Consider the following 15,868-nt stretch of genomic DNA (forward strand, 5'->3'; position numbering starts at 1 on the left):
TGATGGTTCCCGAAGCACACGGCCGGCCAGGGAAGGCTCAGTGCATTGAGGCTGCTGTAAGCGAGCCTGGCAGCCTAAGTTTGATCTCTGGGACCTAGGTGGTAGACAGAAGAATCCCTGCAAGCTGTCCTCTGACCTTGACGTGTATAAGACAGACAGACAGGTGATAGATAATTTTTTTGTTTTTTAAAGAGTGGTTGCACAGATGGCTCAGCAGTTAAGAGAACCTGTTTCGACATTCTAAGAACTACAGCTTAGGTCCCAACACCCACGTAACCAGCCAGGCGTCTAGCACACACCTGTAACTACAGCTCCAAGGGACAGGAGACAGGAAGACAGCTGGGGCTGCCTGTCTGCCAGCTGAACCAGGAAGACTGGAGCTCCAGCTCTGGAGAGAGACCCTGCTTCAAAGACATATAGGAGAAGACTGGAAGGCGACATCCAACACCCTCTTTCGGTCTCCACACATACACACACATACACATACACACACACACCACATACACAGAGGCACATGCAACTGCATACACGTATATGCACACAGATACGGGTGCACAGATCAGTAAATACATTTTTAAAGGAGAACGTACGCTGAGCCCCAGCATCCACGCTCTCTGCTTCCTGACCACACATGCACTGTGACTGAGCCCCAGGCGCCCCGCGGCCACAACCTCCCCACCGTGATAGCCTGCACTCTCAAACCATGAGAGCCAAAATAAACTCCTCCCTCCTTCCTTCCTTCCTTCCTTCCTTCCTTCAATAAGTGTTTTCGTTGGATATTTCATCAGAGCAACCAGAGAACTAACACACACACACACACACACACACACACACACACCCTTAAGCATAGTAACAGCCAGAGTAGCAGGTTCTAATCAGAAACTGGGATGACAGCTGGATTGGTAAAGTGGTTACTGTGAAAATGGGGCTGGAGAGATGGCTCAGCGGGTCAGCGGGTAAGAGTCAGCTCTTCCAGAGCTCCTGAGTTCAATTCTCAGCAACCACATGGTGGCTCACAAACATCTGTAAATGGGATCCAATGCCCTCTTCTGGTGTGTCTGAAGACAGCTACAGTGTACTCATATACATACAAAAAATCTTTAAGAGAGAGAGAGAGAATGAAGACCTGAGTTTGAATCTCTACAACCCATATTTAAAAAAAAAAAAAAATACAAGCCAGACTGATGGGTAGTGCATGCCTTTAGTCCTAGGCCTTGAGAAACAGGGGCAGGGGGATCGCTATGATTTTGAGGCCAGCCTAGTCTACAGAGCGAGTTTCAGGATACAAAAAGGTAACTTGTCTCCAAAATACATACATACATACATACATACATACATACATATACATACATACATACATACATATACATACATACATATACATACATATACATACATACATACATATACATACATACACATACATACATACACATACATACATACACATACATACATACACATACATACATATACATACATACACATACATACATACATACACATACATACATACATATACATACATACATACACACCTTAAAAGGGTAGAAGAAACTGAGGAAGACACACCTCTGGCTTCTAGATATAGACACACACCCCTATGGACAGACAGACACATATACATACAAATACCTCTAGATACAGACAAACAGACACACACACACACCACACCACACATACCCCACACCACACACACCAATGGACCACACACACCAATGGCAGATCTAGAACAGGCTATACTAGGAACCAGGAGAAAGTGCAGCTCAGAGGGGAACAGCAGGTTTGAGGCAGGGCACAGGCACAGAGAGCCACCCAGAGTTCCACAGCTGTGCCTGGAAACCAGAGCCTGAGCTTCCTTGTCCCGGGGGAGACGCCACATCAACCAGGTTCACACACTCCCAAGGGCTCAGCCATATGGGAAGGGCACGTGCCACCAGTCTCTGTGTCTGAGACCAGCTGTGGGTATGGCACTTGCTGCTGGGGCCTCAAAAAGGGGAGGCACCTGGAATGTAAACCAAGCTCGGGGCCACAAGTCCACTGTACACCCTGACTGAATTGCCCTGGGTTACTTCCTGTCCCAAGTGTCACCTGTCACTAGACACCAACAACTCAGAGCAGCCTTCATGCCCAGGGCCACTAGGCAGAGCTCCAGGTCACTCTCTGCAAACTGGTTGGCTCCTAAGGAAACATAACAGGACTGTGGCACCTGACCCCATGCTCCAAGGGGCTCCACGTCTAACCACATTGCTCTGTAGCTCCCTATGGCCTCTAGGCTCTGCTCACAGTCGCCATGAAGAGCCAAGCCCCTGCTCTGGGCTCATACTGTGAGGACCAGAATGTCCCAACCAGTCTCTTCATACGAGTCACATGTATCTCTTCCCTAGGGGCATGGACACTCTCTTCCCTGCACACACAATGCCCTTCCACTGGACCATTCAATACAACTTCAGCTTCTGTCTCCTCCGGGAAGGAAGGAACCGCCCTGACCACCTCTCCTTCGTCCCCTTCCTCATTTACCCCCCTCACTGCGCTGATCACAGCATGACCGACTGTGGCGGGTTCACCACCCAACTACCTGCACCAGAGCGGACGCACTGCGAAGCTCAGGTTCTAAGCAGGCCCCTCAGCCATCTCCTCTCTATACCAACTCAATCAATAAACGGTAAATGCCAGGAAGGACAGACATCTGTCTGAAGAGTGAGATATGCAAACCCCACCCCCACCCCACCCCCGTGAGCAGCCTGAAGCGGGAACCTGCACAGGAGCAGAGAGAAGGCCACAAGAACTGGAAGGGATAAACAAGAAAGGGATCAGAAAAGAGATCTCAGTGGTAGAGCCCCTGCCTAGAATCCCCCAGTGAGGGGCTGGGGGCGTGGCTCAGTGGTAGAGCACCTGCCTAGAATCCCCCAGTGAGGGGCTGGGGGCGTGGCTCAGTGGTAGAGCTCCGACTAGAATCCCCCAATAAGGGGCTGGGGGCGTGGCTCAGTGGTAGAGCCCCTGCNTAGAATCCCCCAGTGAGGGGCTGGGGGCGTGGCTCAGTGGTAGAGCCCCTGCNTAGAATCCCCCAGTGAGGGGCTGGGGGCGTGGCTCAGTGGTAGAGCCCCTGCCTAGAATCCCCTGGTGAGGGGCTGGATACTGGCAAAATTATAGCCAGTACGTAGCATACATGAAACAATGGTTTTCATTCCCAACAGTGAAAAAAAAAAAAAAAGCCTCAGATAACAGACAAATAACTTCCTCAGCCCAAATGTCAACCACATCCTCTTCTCTTTCCACGTGCACTTACGACCCTTTTGGGCACAGGTATGCTGGACACTAAACCATGAACCACCCTAAATACAAAAGGAATACCCCACCATGTCACAGAACCCTATTCAGACTAGAAAACTTGTCCCCTGTCATTCAATCCCAGAAGAACCAGGTGCTGCTGCAAACCCCCATCATCAGAGGACCTAGCTTCCTGGGCTAGGTATCCCACCCAAAGCAAGAGGATCATTTAGTCAGTCAGCAAACATCCACTCAGCACCAGTTAGACTTCCATGCTGGGGGAATTCAAAAACAGGGCACACAGGGAACACATCCTGATTCAAAGTCCAAAGTCTCAGATGCCGTACGGACACCTGGGCACAGTCAACAATGGGATAAGGAGTGTCCTACCAGGAAACAGGCATAGGCCAGCTGGAGCACTGGGTGATGCAAAGAGAGACACCGCTATGAGCAGAGCAGGATGGGGGGTGGGGGGAGGGGAGTGACAGCACAGGCCTTTAATTTATGCAGAGACAGGAGTGTCTCTGTCTGTGAATCCAAGCCCAACCTGTTCTGTGTAGTGAGTTTTTTCCTCATCAGGGCTCCATAATGAAACCCCCATCTCCAGAAATAACAACAGCACAGGCAAATAGACCCAGGCACAGCACTGAACACGCGCGCACACACACATACAACACACACACACACACACACACACACACACACACACACACACACGCTCTCGCACGCACACCCCGGGGGCAGGGCGTGTCCCAGAAGCCTGCTCTGACTTTACAAATGGGTCAAAGTGAGACAGAACACCTGGCCTTGCTAGGTTGTCTGGGAAATAGGACTTAGATGATTCCACAGAGGGGGCTGCTTGCAAAGACCACAAAACCCAGAAGGCAGCAGGAGGCAGGCAGGGGAGGGGAGGGGAGGAACCCAGGAGTCGACAGGAGATACAGGTATGGGTATCTAGTCTGGAAATCGAATGGGAGCATCCTTTCCTGGTAGGTGACCCTGGGCTGTGGTCTAGGAGGCTGGGGACATGGAACAATGCCTGCCTGGCTTGAGATGTTGCACAAGCAAGGACCAGCTGGACGTGATCTTTTCTGGGCCGTCACTCAGCCTGCCATGACATCACCAGGGTACACCCAAGCAGTTTCAATGCCTGGACCCACAAGGCCCTCGGCACGGCAGCAGGCTCTGCCCTTAGCTGATAAGGTACAGGGCTCAATAAACACGTTGAAGATAGGTCTCCAAAATACACAAGGACTCAAGGACACCGACCAATTTACCAAGCTCTGGGGAAAGATTCAACCTCACTATGAATTAAAAGAAACAAGCTCAGACCAGGCGTGGTGATGCACACCTTTAATCCCAGCACTCGGGAGGCAGAGGCAGGCGGATTTCTGAGTTCAAGGCCAGCCTGGTCTACAAAGTGAGTTCCAGGACAGCCAGGGCTATACAGAGAAACCCTGTCTCGAAAAAAACCAAAAACAAACAAACAAGCCCAGTGTGGTAGCTAAAACCCGCAACACCAGCACTTTATAGAAGGGTAACAAGGTTGAGGGTAGTTTGCCTCAGCCTTGGCTATAACAAGACCTCATCTCAAAACAAGAAAAAAAAAAGGGGGGGGGGAGATGGCTCAACAAATACAGTGCTTGCTGTGCACGTCCAAGGACAGTAGTTCAGATCCCATGTCAGAGTTCTTACAACAAAATAGGAGGCAAAGGCTGGGGAGTCCCCCAAAAGCCCACAAACCTGGCAGCCTGGTGTACACTGGTGTACACAGTAACTAACAAGAGGTCCTCAGTAAACAAGGTAGACAGCAAGGACTGACGCCCAGATTGTCCTCTGACCTTAAAATAGGCACATGGCACACAAATTCCCAGATACTCACAGGAACTCGTCTGTCTGTCTGTCTCTCTCTCTCTCACACTCACACACACACACACACACGCACACACACAATAGACGGACACACAAAAGACAGATAGACAAATAGACAGACAGACAGACAGACAGACAGGAAAATGAAAGGGACAAAAAAAGTAAGCTGAGCGAGATAATCCGGTGGCCACAACTGCTTGCCACACAAGCTTGCCGACCTGAATTTGGTGCCATGAGCCCAGCAGGAGGCGAATCAACTTTAGGAAGTTGTTCTCTGTCCTCCCTATCTGCACACAGCAAGCACACGTTCAGACACTCATGCCCACACGCACACCTGCTTGCGTGTGTGCACACACATAACTGATAATAAACAATCATTTTACAAAAGCAGCAGCAGCAAGCTGGGTGCCGTTGATGGCTCAGCAGGTGAAAGGGATGTGAGGCCCATTTCTCAGCTCTGTGGGCACTAACACACATGTGACACACATATGACACACATGCACATACAGTTTTGGTTTTGTTTTCTTGTGGTTTTGGTTTTTGTTTTGTTTTGTTTTCCAGTTAAAAAAGATTCACTAAAGCCTGTCAGGAAGCCGCCTCTTACTGTTCAAAAGCATTCATTCATTCATTCATTCATTCACCTGGTTACCCAGCGCCCTCCATGCTCCAGGCCTCGTGCTGACTGGACCCCAAGAGGCACTGAATGAGTCAACACCGGGCTCTACCCCACTGGAAGGCTTACGGTTGGTCTATTCCTAGGAATCCCTAGGATAGAACAAAGCGACTCAACACAGCACAGAGAGGTGCTTACGTGCAAAAATATTCCACACAGCGTTCTCCACACAAAAGAGAGCAGGCAAAGACTGAAAATGCCCACCGGGGAACGGAGACCTAACTACAGTACCTGCTGCTGTGTGCTCTCCACAGAATATTAAAGGCCGTAAAAAAAAATGATACTTGTAAAGATTCTGACATCTCGGGAGAAACAACCCACACTGTGCTGCGAGAGCGAGCGTAAGACCAAGGCTGTGCCACGCTAGCCGCTCCACAGGTAGACACAAATTGCATGGGAAAATGAATTCAGGGAGAGCCGGGAAAGTGTTTGGGGTGCTGGGGAAACAATAATGGTCTTTTTCTTCGTTCTCCTCTCCTGCACTCTACACGTCTATGTGGATAATGGGAAAGGCAATCAAAGTTTCAATAGCAGCCATGATGGGCAAGTGGGGAACAGGCACGCAGTACTAGGAGGGAGGGAGAAAGGGAGGGAGGGAGGGAGGATGGGAGGATTGGGAGAAAAGACCAAGAAACCAGCCAGGAATCCCAGCACTCTAGAGGCAGAGGTGAGTGGATTTCTGTAAGTTCAAAGCCAGCCTGGTCTACATAGTAGGTTTCAAGTTAGCCAGGACTATACTGTGAAAGCCCATCTTTAAAAAAACAAAACAGTGCTGGAGAGATAGCTCAGCGGTTATGAGCACTGACTGCTCTTGCAGAGGTCCTGAGTTCAATTCCCAGCAGTCACATGGTGACTCACAACCATCTGTAATGGGATCTGATGCCCTCTTCTGGTGTGTCTGAAGACAGCTACAGTATACTCATACACATAAAATAAATAAATAAATAAAAACAAAATAGGAAGTCAGAGGCAGGGAGAGCCAAGAATAGGGACTGGGCCAGGCAGTGTGGCACACACTGTTAATTCCAGCACTCAGGAGGCAGAGGCAGAGGCAGGTAGACTTCTTTGACTTGAGGCTAGCCTGGTCTACAGAGTGAGTTCCAGGGCAGCCAGGGCTACATGAAGAGCCCTATCTCATAAAACCAAAAGAACAAAATACAAAAAACAAAACAAAACAAAACAAAAAGAGCCAGATAGGAGGCAAAGAATCTGTGCCTGCAGCCCCGGCGAGAGAGACTGTCTCCAGCCAGGCAAGTAACTAGGTGTGTAAAGAAGGCACCCACGGCCACGCCTGAAGACCTGGGTTCCATTCCCCAACCCCACGTGGTGGAAGAGGAGCTAACTTATCCTCTGGCTTCTCCATGTGCACTGCGGTGCATTCTCAAGGCTGTGTCGGACATACACACAGAGCAAACACAGTAAGACAGAACAAACACCCAAGGTTGTCCTCTGACCTCTACACTTGCACGTATCACCTGTCCCCACACCCACACCCAAACATTAACATTTAAGAAGAGTGGGGACCATTCCTGCTTTAATTCCCAACTATTAAGGAGACTGTGAGTTCAAAACCCATCAGACTACATAGCAACTCAATGAGAACTGGGAGCTGGGGGTGTGGGTCAATTGTTAGAAGGCCTGCCCGGCACGCAGTCCTGACCTGGGACCCATCTCAACACTGCATGAACCGGTGTCTCAGGGCACGTACTGTTACCACAACACCCAGCACTCAGGAAATGGAGAAAAGGGAAATAAACGTTCAAGACCACTGTTGGCTACAGAGCGAGTGAGCTATATACAGTCTATAGATGACTGTCCCCCATAAAATAAAAGGAGGGGTGGAGGGGTGGGACAGCAGAGCACTTGACAATCTTGTGCATGAGATCCTATGTTTTTAAAACCACCACCACCAAAACAATAACAGGACCCAGCACCTACCTTTGACATTGTTCAGTGACAAAGTGCGTTCCTGGTCTCCCAGCCCAGGCCCCAGCCGGCTACTGCTTCCACTGTCCTTCTGCCGGGCCACAGCCACAGCAATGCCAACAGGCGGGTGTCTTACTTCGGCTTCCCCCTGGGTACCAGAGCCCTCTCTCCCAAAGGCCTTGGCGCTCTCAGGTCTCTCTGGGTCCCGTTTCAGCTGCCGGCCCCCTCCGGCTGTAGGGACCCCGGGGTGTGTGAGCCGGGCCTGGGCTCTAGGGGGACCCGTAGACGTGGGCGTGGGTTCAGGTTTCATGGTGCCCAGGCCTCCAAAGGGGCTCTTCTTCCCACAGCCACCAGGGCGCACTGCCACCGCCTCCCGAGCAAAGCTACCGCTGTATTTGATGAGGCTCTGCATAGCAGAGGCCTCTCCGGGTCCGTGGGCTGCCGAGTGGAGGTCAGCACCTGGCCTGCCGCAGGTGGCCGAGGCACGGGGCATTGCGCCCCCTGGGTCCAGGTAGGCCTTTTTGGATGCTGTGGCGACAGCTGCTTCCTCTTCGGCTCTGCTGGCATGGTGATGCTGGGCTGCCAGGACAGCCATCTGCGTGGTGGCGAAGTTGCCCAGTTCAAAGGGTTTCCACTTATGCTCCGGCCCGGGGGGTCGGGATGGTTCCAGGCCAAAGAGCTTAGCAGCCTGCTGGGCAGCAGAAGCGCTCGGGCCTCGGGGTGCGCGCTCGCAAGGCCTCGGATCAGCCTCGGGCTTGAGTAGTTCCTTGGGGGGCAGGTAGGCTCGCGCATCCGGGGAGGAGCGGGAGGAGCGGGCTGCTGGGGGTCCATCGGATGGAGGCGGACGCTTGAGGGAGCGGATGACCGAGCTTTTCTCCCGCAGGACCTCTGGCCGCTCCAGGCGTGGAGATCCGGGTGGACCTTGCAGGACCCCAGGACGGCCCGGCTCGCGCTCCCTGGCCCGGACATCGCGAGCCTGGGATGCTATCTGGATGGGTCCCACCCGCTCATCAAAGGCCTCCACAGAAGGCACAAAGGTGGGTGCCACCACGCGGTGCTCACGGCCTGGTTCACGGAACACGGTGTACACACCGGCTGGTGTAGAGGAAGGGGGTGCAGGGGGACCCTTGGGGGGCAGTGGAGGTGGCGGCGGTAGTGGGGACCCACAGGGCCTTGCAGCAGGCAGCAGGGCCTCAGCCCGCCGCAGCAGCCGAGCATTCTCCTCCTGCCTGGCTACCTCCTTGGCACCTCCACGGCCCAACTCGGCCACCAGCCCCGCGTCCACCACACCATTGCACAGGCTCAGGGCCGACGGCTGCAGTGCACCCTTGGCTTTGACCTCTGCCAGAAAGGGAGACAGGCGCTCAGCCAGGCGTGAGGATCCTCGGTCCTGGCGGCCCTCCGCTCGGGCCTCCTGGGTCAAGTCCACCACACCTCGGGGCCCGGACACCTCCTCACGTGCCCGAGGGTCTTTCTTGCCAAACAATGGAGGAGGGTCTCCACCACGGCCTGCACGATCCTTTCCTGTACCTTCACGGGAGGAGCCTTTGGCTGGACCTCCTGAGGAGTGGCCACTGGGAGTTCTGGACGAGGGCGTGTGAGCATGCAGGGTCCCCGGTGCGGGCAGGTAGAAGCCATCTAGGGAGAAAAGGACATAGTGAACCAGGACCATTACCCACTCCTAACCCCGAGACGTCCTCCCTTCACCCAAGGGTGCATTGTACCCCAGAGAGAGAATGTGCAGGGGCCTGGTCCTTTGGAGAGAAGCCAGGCAAGGCTGGAAAGTGAGTAGAAACCTGGCTCTAACCATCTTATTGTCCCAGGCCTGTCTCTTCATTGGTAAAGGAAGAAAGGCCAAAGGTCATTTTCAGAGCTGTCGGAGCTAATTAAAAGGCTGTGGGTAAATTCACAGACAGGTGAGGGGCCTTTGGGGCTGCGTCTCTGTGATGGTTTGTATATGCTCTTCCCAGGGAGTGGCACTATTAGAAGGTGTGGTCCTGTTGGAGTAGGTGTGTCACTGTGGGTGTGGGCTATAAGACCCTCACCCTAGCTGCTTGAAAGTCAGTCTTCCACTAGCAGCCTTCAGATGAAGATGTAGAACTCTCACCTCTGCCTGTGCCAAGCCTGCCTGGATGCTGCCCTGCTCCCACCCTGATGATGATGGACCGAACCTCTGAACCTGTAAGCCGGCCCAATTAAATGTTGTCCTTTATAAGACTTGCCTTGGTCACGGTGTCTGCTCAGCTGTAAAACCCTAACTAAGACAAGGCATTTTTGAGGCCTAGCATTCAGGAGGTAAACGCAAGTGGATATTAAGTTTAAGGCCATCCTTAGCTATGAACCAAGGTCTAGTCCACTGTGGACTACATTGAGGGGGGAGGGGAGAAAGGACTAAAGGAGGGGGAGGGAGAGGAAGGGAGGACAGACCTATAGGACGCCTCAGTAACAACAACGCCTGTTGTCAAGCGTTGTCAGACCTGGTAAGATCTCCAGCCTATGAGGTGGAAAGACAGAACTCCAAAAGCTGTCCTCTCATCTGCACACACACAAAGCAGGGAGGTAGGAAGATGATTCGATTACTGATTTTAAAAAGAGTTAAGAAAATATTCATGAAGGGTCAGAAGTGACGGTGCACATCTTTAATCCCAACACTTGGAAGGCCGAGGCAGGTGGATCTCTGAGTTCAAAGCCACCCTGCTCCACATGGTGAGTTCCAGAACAGCCTGGCTTAACAAAGAGAACCCCTGAAAAGGAAACTTTGGTGAAGGGGCTGGAGGGAGCAGCTCTGTGGCAGAGCCCTTTCCTAGCACAGGGCTCCATCTTAGGGACCCTCCAATAAAGAGGTAAATACTGCATAAAAGATACCTGGACCCCCGAGAGAAAACCCCAGGAAATCACTCTGCCACCTCCTCCCTGCCTAACAACAGTCGCACCCTTTCCTGCCCCCTTACCTTTCTGGGTATCGAAGATGCTGGGCTGACCCAGCTGGCTGAGGAGGGGGCTCCCACTGCTGGGGGGGTCCAGGTGGTTCAGGTGGAGGTAGGATGGATATAGCCCACTGGGCAGGTGGGAGAAGCCTAAGGAGAAAAGAAGAGAGGTCTGTGCTACTCATGCTTACCCACACATGCCCCTCTAGCATTTGCTTCTCTTTGGAAAAAGTTTCGGTGGCCTGTCAGTCCCCTGGTACAAGAAGCTGATTGGTCAACACCAGTTCTCATGGCAACAACTGCCCCCCCACAAAAAAAAAAAAAAACCCTGCCACTTCAAGCCTTCCATGAGGCCCAGAAAATCCACAAGGGCTTGGATACAAGTTCAAACACTCCAGGATCAAAGTCAGAATGGACCTAACCAACAGGAGACGCAAGGCGCTATTCTCATTTAAAGCAACCCTGAGATGACCACACACTCCTGTCCTCTCATTTTACAGATTAAAAACAAAGCAAAGCAAAGCAAAGCAAAGCAAAACAACAGAGTCAGAGTAAACCACTGTCTAAAAGATCAAAGTGCAGCTTAGCCTGACTTTGAACCGAACCGGACCCTATAGCTCAGACGCAACCTCAGGAGAGTGTGAACTCTGGATGGACAGTCGCCATGGGTCTCCTCTCTGCTGTGTGCCTCAGGACTGACTGCTTGCCGTCTCTGAACACTCAAGTCAGCATCTCTAGCTGCCCAGTCTTTCAGTGAAGTCCAAAGAGAGAGAGTGCTGTGACTTCAAAAGGGGTGTGGCCACAGGTGACAAACCAAGCATGGGCAACTAGCGGCAAGCTGAGAATGCACACAGGGCACAAGGGGCCAGGCAGAGCCTGGGACTGGGGTCCTACTGGAAAGCCACAAGGGACACACTATCCCTGGCCCTGGCCCTGAGAACTGGTGTCCTTTTCTCCATCATCAGCTGATACATACAGACCACCAGACAGAGCTACAGATGGCACTCCGGATGCTTGCCTGACATGCACGAACTCCTGAATTTGAGTCCTCATGAACCCAAATAGTCGCTACACAGGTGCACTCTGGTGGTAGGACCAGTAATACTGACTACCCAAGAGACTGAGGGCTGGCAGCTCAAGGCTAGCCTGGGAAACTTAGTGAGAACCTGCCACAAAATAAAAACTAAGGTCAGGTATGGTGGTGCATGCCTTCCATCCTAGCATTCCAGAGGCAGAGGCAGGTGAATCCCTATGAGTTTAAGGCCAGCCTGGGCTACACAGTAAGACCCTTCATCACAAAACAAATAAATGGGGGGTTGTCCAGAAATGTGGCTTCACACATGTAATTCTAATTCTTGAGAAAAGCAGAGGCAGGAGGATTGCTGCAAACCCAAGGCCATTCTGGTCAACACAGTGAGTTCCAGGTCAGCCAGCACTACTTAGCAAGACTGTCTTGAGGAAAACAAAACAAGGCAAAAGAACCCACTATGCAAGTCACAGAACAAGACAGATGCCCAGTCTACAGCGTCACAGTTAAACACCAAACCAACGCTCAGCTGCAGGTAGCTGGTCCTCTGCAGGTCCGTCGTGCGTAAGATAGGCATCCCAGCACCAGCCCCAGATGCTGCAAAGGTTGCAGGAGACCTAAGAACACTGCCCCAGGACCAGGCCATGTCTGTGGTGTATGTCTGCTGTGGCTATCAGCATCTCGGGAAGAGCTGAGGAATGAACCGATGACACAGTAGAGATAGCCTGTGTTCATCGCTCACCCAGCTAAGCTCAGTGGGAGGAGCTCAGGCAGAGAGAGCACCAGCCCACACCAGCAACCATCATCCCAGCCCAAGGCAGACACCCAGCAGAGGTAACACAGCCTTCATGCAAGACATCTATATACTCATTCCTGGATTCACATGCCTGTCCTGAGAGGCCCAAGAAAAATGGCTTTAGTAACTTTCTCTGTACAGAAAAGACCACTCTGTTATGCCTGACACTGACACTTCTAGCCACAGCCAAGCAAAATACAGCAAGCATCCCACACCCCTGTCCTGGTGGGCATTCATTCTGCCTCCAACTCTACTGGGTAGGGAATGGCCCAGACAGTCAAAAGCAGGCAATAGGGGTCTCCCAGAGCTACAATGTCCTAGGTTCTAGGTGAGCCCAGAAGATCCACAAGATGTAAGAGGACCCTAACATCAACCAAGCCCCGAGTACCCAGGCCAGAGGCTCCCCACAATAGTGTGATTGTGTTTGTGTGTGTGTGTAGGTAGGAGTAAGTGTGTAGGAAGGTAGTCCATTGAATATACACCAGTCCCTGCCCTCAAAGTGCACGCCACATGATCAGGGAACAACCACACAGGTAAGGCTTTTGTCTTTCACCAAGTATCCATGGGAACAGGACTGAGCAGCAGAGGAGGAGGAGCCAGTGGGCTGGGGTGAGAGGCTGCAGGCAGAGGCATGAATGGCTTGTGCAAAGGCCCTGTGGTAACAAAATAAGCGCTAAGTGCTAGAGGGGACACCCGGAGGCCACGTTGAGAAAAGGTGTTGAGAATGGTGTTGGGGACATTAAATTGCCATCACCATGGGGACAGTGGCCCAGCAGCCCTCAGCCCCTCCCAGCTGGCCCACTCCTTACCTTCATGGGCGTGGGCAGCCCACAGCTGTACCATGGGCAGGTTGCTGGGGGTGGGGGAGCGGAAGGAGAGGTCAGAGGGCAAAGATACCGGGCTCCCCTGAGACGAGGCCGAGGGCCCCATCCCGCTGGACACAAAGCTGCCTAAGAAGGCCTCGCCTGCAGAGAAAAGGGAGGGGGTCCCTGTCAGGCAGCCAGTAAACCAGGCCATGCTACATGGACCACCATCCCAAGGCCCTCCACTGCATAAAGTCTTCACAGAGAGATCAAGAGGCATCCCCTGGCCGGGCGTGGTGGCGCATGCCTTTAATCCCAGCACTCGGGAGGCAGAGGCAGGCGGATTTCTGAGTTTGAGGCCAGCCTGGTCTACAAAGTGAGTTCCAGGACAGCCAGGGCTATACAGAGAAACCCTGTCTGGAAAAACCAAAAAAAAAAAAAAAAGAAAGAAGGCCAGACTCCCCCGGACCTGAAACCCAAAACCCCAGAGAACGCTTTTATTACTGTGGCTGCAGATGGAAGAAAGCCTGAGTCAGTCAGGATGGGGTTGTGGGGGGCGCCTTCAAGGACTGCCCAGGCCACAGTAGGGGAGGCAATGGTCACAGAGAAAGAGCTCATAGTCTGAGCTCAACGCAGGACACTGTCCAGAGACCAGCGTCCCCAAGGAGCTCACGGTCCCTCAGGATGTGGAGGAGCTTCTGGGTGTCTAGTGACTGCAGATGCCCAGTACGTGCAACGGAGGCCCAGGAAGGAAAAGCCTCAGCTCCACGAAGGAGCTCCGTGCACACCGAGCAGGGCATCTCAGAGCCCAGCATGACAGGCCTGATAGGTAGAGGGAATCACAAAGGAAAACAGAAGACGGCAGGACAGCTGACACGCATATAAATACCAGCCTTGGAAGCTGAGGCCAAAGGGCTGCAAGTTCTAAGCTAGCCTGGACTATGACGTGAGTCCGGTTTATAAAAAAAAGATGGATCCTATCATGATACCTCGAATCTGTTATCCTAACACTCAAAGAAGTGGAAGCAGAGGATTGCTGCAATTCATGGCCAGCCTGGGGTGCACAGCAAGTTCCAGATAGTCTGGGCTACAGGGCAAGACCCTGTCTAAAAAAAAAAAAAAACCAAAGTCAATCTGGGGATGCAGAGTGCCTGCCTAGGAGACATGAAGGACTAGGTTCCGCACCAAAAAAAAAAAAAAAACAAAAACAAAACAAGGTAGGAAGGAGGCATACATTGAACAGGAATTATATAACAGATACGCTAGTTTTCGCTAGTTTTAGGAACAATAATAGTAAATAGGCCAGATGTTCCATGGGTGATTCAAACTCCCTCCAGGGCACCCAGCAGGAGAGGGTGTGGAGCCCTGAACACATGGCTGGGTCCAGCACTCTAGCCAAGCACCCACCAGGTGCCCATTCTAGTTGGTCTCCAGAGGAAAGCTGTGTTAAGTTCTCCAGAGCCTTCTCTAGTCCCTAGGAGGTGGGCACTGTTTACAGACAGCAGCAGACAGGATGTGTGGCTCAGATGCCAGCAGCGGGTCTAAGCCACAGGGATCTCACAGACTCCGCCCACATACACATGCACTTCAGTTTCTGAGTTCCTGAGAGCCCTCCCATGTAAGCCCTATACAAAGTGTCCACTGACTGCCTCCCTAGGGGGATAGGATTCCAAAATATGCCCCCAGGCCCTTGGGGGCACACATGGGTAAACTGAGTAAGAGCAGAAGCTAGAGATCTCGCACACACCCTCGGATCACATGCCTGTCACCATGGCCTAAGTTCAGCCACCATCGCTGAAGCCCAGTCCCTCACCAGAATCCAGCGCCAACGCCCGTGGCCCAAGGGCCCTTGTAGCCGGTCAGCACATCCATGTAGCCTAAGCCTGGGAAGGTAAGGCCTCTGGGCCCTGCCAAACCCTAGGCTTCCTCCTTGATGTGGCAGACGGCCGGTAGAAGGCTCCGGAAGCCAATAGCCAGGGGTTTGCGCAAAGGCTTACGTCAGCCACCAGTTCTTCCTGCCTGGGCTGTGCGGAAGCAGAGGGCCCAGGCCTGCCCCTGCCTGGGCTTGTGAAACCCAGCAAGCAGCACTCCAGTCCAAAGAAGCGTTGAGGCCCGGATGCCACCAACGGTTCCCGTCACCACCGGGGCTCTAAGGGGCCTCAACTACCTCCTCCCAGGCTGGAGGTAGTGACAGCTGGGGGGGTCCCAGCGACCAGGCAAGCCATAGATGATGCTCTCTGGTCACAGAGTTGCAGTCCTAAAGCAGGCACAAAACCAGGAGTGGTGGCATAGGACAGTCACTGGAACTACTCAGGAGGCTGAGGCAAAAGGATGGAAAGTTAGTTCAGAACCACTCTGGACTGGAGTGAGTCAACGCTAGTCACAGCAAACTCGGACAGTCTCCATAAAAGGTAGAAAGAGCTGGGAAGAACAGCTCAGCAATAAAGACCCAGCCTAGAATTCCTCAATAAGGTGTTTGGGTTGTCCGTGGTAGAGCCCCTGCCTAGAATGCCCCAGTGAGGGGCTGGGGGCGTGGCTCAGTGGTAGAGCCCCTGCCTAGAATCCCCCAGTGAG

General features: G+C 52.7%; 1 protein-coding gene across 9 annotated transcripts in view; it reads right to left on the bottom strand.

Moving 5' to 3' along the window:
- Positions 1–15,868, bottom strand: part of Tnrc18 (trinucleotide repeat containing 18) — a 93,972-nt gene that overhangs the window by 55,280 nt on the left and 22,824 nt on the right. For 5 of the 9 annotated variants that reach the window (XM_029477004.1, XM_029477006.1, XM_029477005.1 and 2 more), the window contains 3 exons: positions 13,301–13,456; positions 10,693–10,818; positions 7,754–9,379 (listed from right to left, as the gene is read on the bottom strand). In XM_029477004.1, the coding sequence (XP_029332864.1) occupies positions 7,754–9,379; positions 10,693–10,818; positions 13,301–13,456 (1,908 nt within the window). Of the gene's footprint in view, positions 1–7,753; positions 9,380–10,692; positions 10,819–13,300; positions 13,457–15,107; positions 15,363–15,868 lie in introns of those variants that run through there. The other 4 variants (XM_021161707.2, XM_021161706.2, XM_029477008.1 and 1 more) reach the window with 2 other exon arrangements.

This window comes from Mus caroli, chromosome 5, assembly GCF_900094665.2.
Source record: "Mus caroli chromosome 5, CAROLI_EIJ_v1.1, whole genome shotgun sequence".
Taxonomy (NCBI): Eukaryota; Metazoa; Chordata; class Mammalia; order Rodentia; family Muridae; genus Mus; species Mus caroli.